General features: G+C 37.9%; 1 protein-coding gene across 1 annotated transcript; it reads left to right on the top strand.

The window, feature by feature from the left end:
- Window positions 1-237: 237 nt before the first annotated feature.
- Window positions 238-10,451, top strand: LOC145598139 (uncharacterized). Its single transcript, XM_081654449.1, has 6 exons — window positions 238-453; window positions 1,506-1,574; window positions 1,767-1,864; window positions 2,897-2,996; window positions 9,267-9,449; window positions 9,995-10,451. Exons 2-6 carry the CDS (start codon window positions 1,518-1,520, stop codon window positions 10,115-10,117), a joined length of 561 nt encoding a protein of 186 aa, XP_081510575.1. The 5' UTR covers window positions 238-453; window positions 1,506-1,517; the 3' UTR covers window positions 10,118-10,451.
- Window positions 10,452-10,946: the final 495 nt, after the last annotated feature.

Below are 10,946 nucleotides of genomic sequence, written 5' to 3'. Positions count from 1 at the left end.
AAAGTATTAGTAAGTTTGTACTGTATTAGCATACACAATACAATCTTAACCCTTGACCAATCGATTAACTCTTGACCGATCGAGTAACTCTTGACCAAATAACCCCTATCGATCAATTATTCACTAACCAACCGACTAACCCCTAAAGAATTAACCCAATGTCCCAAACTCCCAATCACACCTGACCCTATACATTTGACTATGGACTCGAATCTATTCAAATCCTACTCTAAAAAATCATTGCCTAAATTGGGAATTTCTTTCCTCTCATAATTCTACTTGTCCCTCCTACCAAACGCATACAATCTCCAATCTTTCAAGACTCAACCTTGACAATCAATCTGCTCATGCTTTTTACGATTGCATATTAAACCACAACTTCAATCTTGATTCGCTCATTTTATCTCCGATTTTGTTCTTCGTTAGCTCTCAGCTTTTAACTGCATTTTCCAGGTATTTTCATTTTTTTTTTCTATCTAATCCACGAGTTATACTACTATTTCGTGTTTGTTTCCGATGATCCGATCAAATGTGAATTGTCGTCGGAAACTAAGGTTGAAATTTGTTTCGATTTGATATCACATTTGATATTAGGTGATTCGTTGGTAAAATCGCTGAAATTAGGGTTTACAAATTATCAGTTTAAATTAGTTTTATGAAAATTTTGAGATTTAGATTGCAATAATTGACTTTCCATTATTTTCTAATAACTGTGCCCATAAGCTGTTCGACAAAATGTCCAACAGAATTTGAATGTGTTAGCAGAAATTACTAGTTTTGTAGAAACACTTAGAATCGAGGATGGGTATCTGATTGGGAATGGAACATTTGTTTTATAATTAGTGTTCATTTGAGGATCAAAGTACTTTAAATGAGACTATGTGTTGACAGATTACTCCATGTTTAAGAAAAAAAAATAAAATAAAAATGAGTGTCACAGATTACCTAGATTCATTTTAAATGGGTTTATCAAGGACAAGTACCCATACACATTCAATGGGCTTATACACTATAGACACCTCACTGCTACCTTCATTACACTTTAATCAGCTTCATTTGACAGAAGGTTAATATTTGCATTATTCAGTTACCAGTACCACTAATCACTACTCTGGGATTAATTCTTATTATCTGGACAACAATGCCTACTGTTTTTTAATGACAAATTAAAATCAAAATCAAAATGCTACTTATACTATGCATAATGTTATGTACGGTGTAAATTTTGGACAACTTTATTCTACTTTTGATGACTTTTTGACAAATGTTTGAATTCATCTTAAGTTTCATGTTGCCTGTAAAAAGAAATTTAGACTCTACTGGCTTAATCTCTTATGTGGCTCGTTGAACAAGTCTAGCGGACTTAAGCATATTACAGAATGGGGCCTTCTTTGTAAAGCCCATTTGAATTGCACTCTTCAATTCTTACTTGTATGCTATCTTCGCAAAATCACCCTGTATTCTCTCTCTTTTCTTTCTTTCTCTAAAATCTCTCTTGAAAGCAGTGAGATCAGAAGATGCCGGCGGTTGCTCCACGATCTGGGGAGGCCATCTTTGCCAGTGCTGAGCGTGTTGTGAGTTATTATTTTTCTTATAATTGCACTCCCATGTTATTGTTCTTGGAATAATTTGATTGAAAATTACAATTGATAGTAATTAGGATTTAGGAACATAGTTTAGTTATAAGTCAAGAGCAAAAATTGATTGAAAATAAGATGGTGTATTGATTGATTGATTGCATGAATTGGCTTGGATTGGTGCAATAGAATGCGGAATTATTTACATTAACATATGGAGCAATAGTCCGTCAACTAATTACAGATCTGGAAGAAGTTGATGAAGTTAACAAGCAGCTTGATCAAATGTAACCTCTCTCTCCAAATTCATTCTTAGTTTCTTCATTTTCTTTGACTTCTTTATTGTGTGCCTTGTGGCATTCTTGTCAATCCATTATTTGCTTTTCTGGTGCTGGTGTGGTGGTGAACCATTGTTTAAACCTTTTTTTTCCCTGATTATTATCTTGTTCTTCTTGTCTTGCTTTATTTTATTTAGAGTTCTTAATATATGAAGTATTAAAGTAGTCAATATTGCTTATGAATGTTTCTGGCATGAACATTTAAAAGTCAAATTAGTTATTAGTGTCGTACAAGCATGTGTTCAGTTTTTGGACCTGTCTACTTCACTAAAATGTGTATCTTTTTTCATCCCAAACAAGTGTTAAGTTTTTGCCATGGGTGCTTGAAGTGAAATGAAGAGTCGGGTAATATTTGTGAAGAGTATTGTGCATCTCTTAGTGCACCTCCTAGTTGAATTTTGGTTTAATTACCAGTCCATGTGAGGCCTGCATTAAGTAGCCAATAAATGATACAATACTTTGTGAAAACTTTTGGATTCATAGTGATGATTTGATTCTTTTGGCAATGATATGTAAAGCAAACATCACTTCTCACCCAGACTGTAAAAGATGTAAATTACTTGGGAAGATATTCTGTAGCCGAAATGTTATGTGTTAGACATTATTTGATTGGTAAGGATTTTTGACACTTATTGTAACTTAATGTTATAAACAATTTGGTGATGGATACTAGACGATTAATTAGGTCATTTTTTTTTATTTTTTTTTTTTTTTTTTCACATGTCGATATCAAGTCTTGCTTTTTCATGTAAGTGTAGTAACATTTGTGCCTTTTCAAGCCTCCAAACTTAGCAGGATTTTTATTTTGAAAATTCCTTGTAGCTAATAAACATGCTTTAACTCAAAATCCATTATGGGTCGTGTCTTCCCTTTTTCATGCATTGGTTACATTGCTGAAAGCCTGAAACACATGTTACTGCACATTAATTATCTGTTGTGTCTCAACCTGTAATTGTTTATTGATGTTCAATTTTCTTGTAGGGGTTATAATATTGGTGTGCGATTGATTGATGAGTTCCTAGCAAAATCCAATGTCTCTAGATGTGTGGACTTCAAAGAAACTGCTGAAGTAATTGCAAAGGTTATATTTCGTGCTATATTTCTTATTATCATCTACATGCAAATTTGGAGTACATTATGGCTTGTTACTACTTATCTTAGTTATCTTGATTACAGCAGTTGATCTGTCTCAGTTAGATGCACTTTAGTTCCAGTATTCTTCCACTGAATCAGCTAGTATTCCTTAATTCTGACATACGACATAAGCGTAAATTTTCCCCTCAATTGGTGTTTCTTATTTCTTTGAATTATGACTCCTATAATGATTTTATATTAATACTTGTAGCAGGTCAAGAATTACGCTACATTTGTATCTATCAGTAATTTTATGCTTATAAACTAGTATACCACAAATGTGTGACATGTTTTTGTATAACTAAGGTAATTAAAAGTTTAAAACCAATTAATTCTATCTCTGTTTCTTTAGCTTAATTGTGAAATCAGGCTAGTTAAAGTGAATTCCTTTTCATTTTTGGAATTGTACAAATAATACAGCTGCTCGATTGTTTTTAATTAAATATGAATAATATCTCACTCTTGTCTAAGTCATTTGAGAGAGGAAGTGAGAGATTAAGGGAAAATATAAAACCTACAAGTATATGATTATGTTTAGCCTCCTTAAGGACGGAATATTGTTATTCCAATGATGCTTTTTTTTTTTTTTTTTTTTTTTTTTTTTTTTTTTTTTTTTTTTTTTAAAAAACACGCAAGCTCAAACATATTAAAGAGACAAAGAGTCCATGAGTACATAAGGGGCAACTTCATTTGGGCAAAAATTTTCCCAACTTTGTTCCACCCCGAAAGGAATGAGCTTTGCTAGGGAGTGAGCAACACTGTTGCCATCCCTTCTAACATGAGACCATAAAATAGAATTAAATTTCGTACACATGAAAAAATATCTCCCACAACAGTATCAAGATCAACTCCCTTTGACAGACGATTAATGACGAGTTTGCACTCAGATTCCAGGATTTTGTCCCTATGGCCAAACCTGCTCCCCAGTTTCAGAGCTCGAAGGATCCCCTTTGCTTCAGCAATTTCAGGCGCCCAAAAAGCTCTAGTTCTTCTCGTAGCTGCCCATAGGATTCCCTTCATTATCTCTTGCAGCCATGCCCAAACCGACCCAACCCTCTTCAGCAAGAGATGCATCAGCCATTTATTTGGGCTGCAATTGGGGGGGATGAGCCACTGTCTTATAAATGCTAGAAGCATATTTTTCACACTCCTCCACGTACGTGAGCACACGTTGAGTGAGAATTTCGTTTGGTGTGATTTTGTCCTCAAAGATTTTCCGGTTCCTTTCTCCCCAAATACACCAAGCAGGAAACGTGCCTCGTTGCTTTACTTTATCATCAAGCGACTTCCAGCTCACCACCAAATCACAAATCACAGAGAAACGAAGCAGACCCCAGCTCACCATCTGCTCACAATTACAGTCCGACCATAGTTCTCTAACCCTCGCACAACTCACTCGCGTATGCTCTACGGTTTTCAAGTCAGCTCCACACCATGGACATGTTGCGTCTTCAATCATATGTCTATGCAACAGAAGGCTACGAGTGGGAAGAGTACCCGAGCGAAGTCGCCAAAAGAAGTGCTTCACCTTCGGAGTCACATTAGCTTTCCATATTTCCACCCAAGCCTGGTGGAACAAGTCGAGGTGAACTCCTTTCCCTAGAATATATGCTGATTTTACAGTGTAATCTCCAGTCATTGAGAAAGCCCAGCTGAGGTTCTGACTCACCAATGGGAATAGCCAATATGTTGCACCTATTCCTCTCGTTGAAATTGCTCTCAATGACATCAACACGCCGCTCCCTCCTATCTGCATTAATAATATCACTCACCAATTGCAGATTTGTTGAGGGAGTAGGAGAGAGACACCGTCCCTCAGAATCAGCAATCCAATGATCACCCCAAAGGTTTATGTTTCGACCATTGCCCACCCTCTATATGACACCTTCTTTAATGAGAGCTTTTGACGACCAAACGCTCCGCCCAGAATAGTACCAGCCAAACCAAGAGAGGAATCTAGAAAATCATTATTAGGATAATACTTCGCTTTGAAAACGCACCCAAGAAGAGAACTTGGAGCTTGGGTGAGACGCCAAACTTGTCTCCCTAGCAAAGCATCATTAAACACATTTAAATCTCTAAACCCCATGCCCCAAAGCATTTTAGAGTGCACATAGAGTTCCAATTTTTCCAATGAGTTTTCCTCTTCCCCTTCGAAGAGCCCCACCAAAATCTCGCCATAGCCGGATAATCGTGCTTGGTATTTTATAATCCTCCATCAAATAGGTGTGGGAATCGCATGGATGATTGATTTAAGAAGGATTTCCTTCCCCGCTCTTGAAAGAAGTTTTTCCTTCCACCCTTGGAGTTTCTTCCAAATCCTCTCAATAAAAGCCTTAAAAACAACTTTCTTCGACTTACCCACGATGGTGGGAATACCAAGATATTTTTCATGTCTATTAACCTGTCGCATATTCAAAATATTCATCAAATCTTCCCTTTGATCAGTTTGGACCCCTTTACGGAAGGACACCTCCGATTTATCATAATTAATTTTCTGCTCGGATGCCTATTCATATTGGCAGAGTATATCAACTATAGTTTGACATCCCTGTTGATTTGCCCTAGTAAAGAGTAAGCTATCATCAACAAAAAAAAAAACAGATGAGATATCTCAGCGCTATGGCCTCATGAAGTTTCCTCTCTCGAACTTTAATCTGCAACATACTAGATAAAACATCACGTGATAGAGGGTCTCCGTGCTGGAGCCCCTAGTAGGAGTCACCGCACCACAAACTCCCTCATTTGTCACAAAGGAGTAAGACACCGAAGTGACACATTCCATCACCAAGTTTACCCATCGACCATCAAAACCCATAGCTAAGAGAAGACGACGCAAAAATCCCCACTCAACCCGATCATTAGCTTTACTTATGTCAAGCTTCATTTCCAAACCCTTTTTTCCATTTACTCCTCTTTTTCATCGTATGAAACAATTCATGGCAATCAAAGCATTATCAATAACCGAAACTACAGCAGCGAGTATATTTTTAAGCCTCATAACAATCGACTTTGACACAAGTTTATTGAGAACATTGCATAAAACAATAGGCCTTTACTCTGCAGTAGTAGTAGGTTTATCTACCTTAGTAATTAGCACAATGTTAGTATTATTAACACGGCTAGGGGAGCATATGCCATGTAAAATATTACTAACAAATGGAAAATATCATCACAATAATGTGCCTATAATGCTGGTAAAAAATAGCGTGCATACCATCCGACCCGGGGCCTTGCAGGGTTGCTTTGTTTGAGAGCATTGTAGATCTTCTCCTTTGAAAAAGGCCTAGAAGTTCTCTGTTTGCTTCTTCAGAAATCAACTGGCTCATAGAACTTCTGGATCACATCTTAGAAGTGAATAAATTATCGAAATGATTAGTGATAATCAATTCGATTTTCTCCTCGTCCTTGTGCCACACCCCATCCGAATAAAAAACACGACGATTAAAATTCTTTTTCTTCCGTTGTGAAGCCTTATGGTAGACGTATTTTGTGTTTTTGTCACCATCCCGAACCTCTGCCACTCTACTCCTAATATACCAGTAAGCTTCCAATTTGTCATTCAAGTCATCGAGAATTTTTTCAAGCCTCAAGCACTCCTCGACACTAGCTGCTGAAATTCTTCTTATTTGAGCCTTATGAAGAGCTTCCTCTGTTTCAGCAATCTGATTTTCGAGTTTGTGGAATTTTTTGCTACTCCAAGCTCCTAAACCTTGGGCTACAGCTGCTATACGGTCAGAAGTAAGCTCCCCAACCGAATTATCCCAAGCTAGCTTGACAGTGGCTTCACATGTATCATCCAAAAACCAGCTTGTCTCAAATTATAAAATTTCTTTTTCTTCTTTTTCGTGCCTCGAGAAGCAATTTTAGAAAGCAAAATAGCTGTGTGATCGGACTAGGTGCTCCACTCTGAAATCCAAGCTTGGGAAGCAATGTATCGGTCAAGCCGTTCCCTCACCCTATTCTCCACTGAATTTCCCCTCTCCCAAGTGTACCAACTCCCCTCGTACCCGAAGTCCCTAAGACCACAATCATCCATGGCTTCATGAAAGCTTGCAATCTCCCTTCTCTCTCTTTCAACACCACCCTCAATTTCGTCATACCTAAAAATTTCATTAAAGTCCCCTCCTAGAAGCACAGGTATGCCCACATTAGAGCACAAGTGACGAATAAGAAGCCAAGTTTTATGTTTATCTTCTTCTCTTAGCCACCCATATACCCCAACAAACCTCCACACTCCACCACTCGAAGAATTCACATCACCACAAATATGGTTTTGAGAAAAAGAAACAAGATTACAGTCCACCCCATCCTTCCAATATAAGCACAAACCTCCTGCTTCCCCCAGCTTGACACCCCAAAAGCATTGGGATAGCCCAACCGGTCCTTCACTTTCTCAGCTTCAACTTTATTTATCATCGTCTCCGATACAAAAATTTATTGCTCTGTTTTCTAAGCTGTTGAACCGACGAGGAGTTGCCCAAACCCCGGGAGTTCCAACATAGGGCACTCATTGGGAGAGGCGGGATTAGCCAGAACCAATCTCCGCTGCCATATATACATCCATAGTGCTCACCTCAAGCTGCTTAGTCTGTTCCCCACCATTCTTGTCTTCTTCACTAGGCCTCATTTATCCCTCTGCTGATCACGAGCAACTCTCCTCCAAGTTGCGGTTTCCTGATTTTGGGGCTTGTTTTGGACTGAGCACCGGGTTGAGCTACTGATTTGGGGTTGTAGTGCTAATATCAGATGTCATATTTTCACCAAAATACACAGTTGCTCCTCAGTTGCATCATGTTCATCAGTAGCTTGGGTATGAATGAGAGGCATCACACGTTTATCTTGTTGGGCAGACTGATCAATAGTGAGTTTATCACTGGACTCGCATTCACCATCACTTGTTTTAGCACCTTGCTGAGGCTTAGTAGTATAAGTCAGCTTTCTACTTGCTTTCAATCTTTCTACTTCCTCAATTTCTTTTGACAGACCTTTTCTTGGAGTAGCCTTAAGCTCAGTGCTCCACCCTAGTTGCTCGTGTTTGTCCTCTTCCGATACATTGTGGCAGTCTCTTTTGGAGTGCCCCATAATACCACAAGCAAAACAGAAGAAGGGGAGTCTTTCATAGGCGAAATTCACCTGTAATTCTCGTCCTCTACGGTCCTTTATCATCTGAAAACGCCGTAAAGGTTTGGTTATATCAACCATGATTTTGACCCTACAATATCGCTCAATACCAAGAATATCGTCTTCAATTTCAAGAATTTCCCCCATACCATCCACAAGAGCTCTGACATGTGAATTCGTTCTACAATTGAAAGGTAAATTTTTTACACGTACCTAAAAAGGCGAGTTCGTAAGCACAACTTCCTCTTGTTGCTCGTCTCCATCGATTTCTTTCAAAAGAACAAGCATGTTATCGAAACACCATGGCCTTCCTCTTTAGAGACTGTCTAAATCCTTCCAATGGAAAAATTGGAAAGCATAAAGATTAGGGCTAAGAACCTTAATTGCCAAGCCATGAATCGGAGCCCATATACTAGTTATTGTCTTCTTAAAGGCCTCAACGTTATAGGATCCGTGTGTGAGTAATTTTCCCACCAGCATTAGCGACAGGTTGTTCTTCTCTTCACCAATGGTTAGGGCACCTAGGTCAATAGGTTTCTTTTCTTCCTCGCGTATACAGAGTTAAGAGTATAAATTCACGATTTCCTCCGCCTTCGATGATGATTATCAGAATTCAAAGCAAAATTCTACCGGATTCCAGTAGGGTTCTATCTCAGGGATAGAGGTCGCTTGTTTTTTGAGAGAGTTTGCCCTTTCTTTCGAGGGAGTTAATTGGTTTCTTATCAAAGTTATTCCAATGATGCTTATTATAAGAGAAGTTTCCAAAGTTTTGAAGTTGGTATCTGTGACTTTAGTTATTCCAATGTGACTTTAGTAATTGTCATGCTGTGATAAGCCCTATTTAATGTGATGCATGTTTAAAAGCTAGTCTTATCTAATAGCATATTACCTGATGGCTTTGTAAGATAGTGTTTTCTTTGTTGTTGATTATCCTATGTGCTTGGAAGTTGGAACAAAAATATGGTTATTGAACAGCAAGCACGTACAACATATTTTCTATAATTTTAGAAAGATAATATCCTTTATTTTGTTTTATTGTGGTTTATAGGTGCTTTTTGAAAACTTTCTGACAGATTTTATGGCATGCGAACAGGTTGGCTTCAAGATGTTTCTGGGAGTGAGTGCAACAGTAACCAATTGGGATGCAGAGGGAACAACTTGCAGCCTTGTCTTGGAGGACAACCCTTTGGTAGATTTTGTTGAGCTTCCTGACACGTGCCAAGGCCTTCACTATTGCAATGTTTTAAATGGTGTGGTCAGAGGAGCGCTGGAGATGGTGAGCACTTGCTATCTAATGCTAGTTTTTATTTTTTTTCCTTATCATAGTAATGGAGTACTTGTTTTCATATTGAAGCAAAGTGTGCTACTGAAATCTAATCTTTGGCATTATAAGCTGATAAGAGCTATATCTAGATTTCTGGCCTCATCAGCTGCCTGGATAGGTTTCTTGAAGAGATCTAGCTAATACTATCTGTTTTCCTATATCTTTCTTTTTTATTTTCTTTTGTTTGTAGAGGAGGTCTTACTTGAAGCTCCTCTCATTACCACCATTAAAGCATTTTTCTCAAGCCCATTTGTTTTACGTTGTCCCGGGGGGAGGGGGGGTATTCTATATTATTATCTTGTGGAGCATGCCTGTGAGTTTGCTGTCACGTTACGTTTAATTTTTTTCACCTATGTTTATAATTGTATATGCAACTTTCATCTTCTGGAAAGGAATGAATGAAAATTAACCTTCCTACAGAGTCATCGTTGCAATATTTATCTTTTGGGCTACATTCCTACATATAATTAGTACATCTTCCCCTTCACCTGTTTTAGGTATCAATGAAGACAGAAGTTACATGGATTCGTGATATGCTTCGTGGGGATGATGCGTATGAACTGCAAGTCAAACTTCTCAAGCAAATTCCCGAAGAATACCCATACAAGGATGATGAGTGATGTCTAACTTCTCGATGTTGTTATGTATATTTGTCCCCCAAGGTTTGGATGCTTACTTTGTCTTCACTATCCATTTAGTTCTGGGATATTCAACTGAGTGAGGGTTTTTTTTTTTCCAATTGTTCTGCTCTAAAATACCTGTGGGTACATGCTGACATGCTGTAGTTAATTACGCCTATGTGGTAGTAATGCTTTATGTAATAGGATGCCCAAGAACTGTATTATTACTTTCTCCAATTTCTCCTAAAACTCCGCGCATGCAGAGAAATGGAGCAAGTATTTAAAAACGGAGGGAGTAGCTTCTAATTATCATACTCGCCTAAACTTTTTTTTTTTCCCCTCTCTGCTTAAATTTGATAGCTCAAGGTATTAGCAGAGAAGTAGCCACACTACTGCTGTGCACTAGAGAGTAGGCACAGGTAGAAAGCATGCACTCTATTTTAAAGAGGCCAGCTAAAAACAGGGCATCATTAGTACTATGGACAGCCAAGAATCAGATATTTCCAAACTTGTGCAAATTTTGTTTCATTTTTAAAGTCGGTCCAAAAGGCTTAAAAAAGATTATCTATAAGTGCTTTACTGATTGGTAATTTCAAAGTGGGCTGTAAACTTTCATTTTCAAATTTTTATACTGACAGCAGATTTTATCCTTTCACTTAAGGATACCCTATAATACTGTTCGTGATTCTGAGTAATAACCACTGTACAGTGTAAACTGCATATGGTAAGCAACATAGCTACAATCCCCATCATTGACAGAAATTTGGTGAAAGTGAAATACTCAAAAGTCTCTTATACATATGATCTCAAATTTTCAATTACTATGGCA

This window comes from Chenopodium album, chromosome 20 (genome assembly GCF_948465745.1).
Source record: "Chenopodium album chromosome 20, dcCheAlbu1.1, whole genome shotgun sequence".
Taxonomy (NCBI): domain Eukaryota; kingdom Viridiplantae; phylum Streptophyta; class Magnoliopsida; order Caryophyllales; family Amaranthaceae; genus Chenopodium; species Chenopodium album.
The sequence above is the reverse complement of the archived record's forward strand: the minus strand, read 5'-3'. Positions and strand labels throughout refer to the sequence as shown.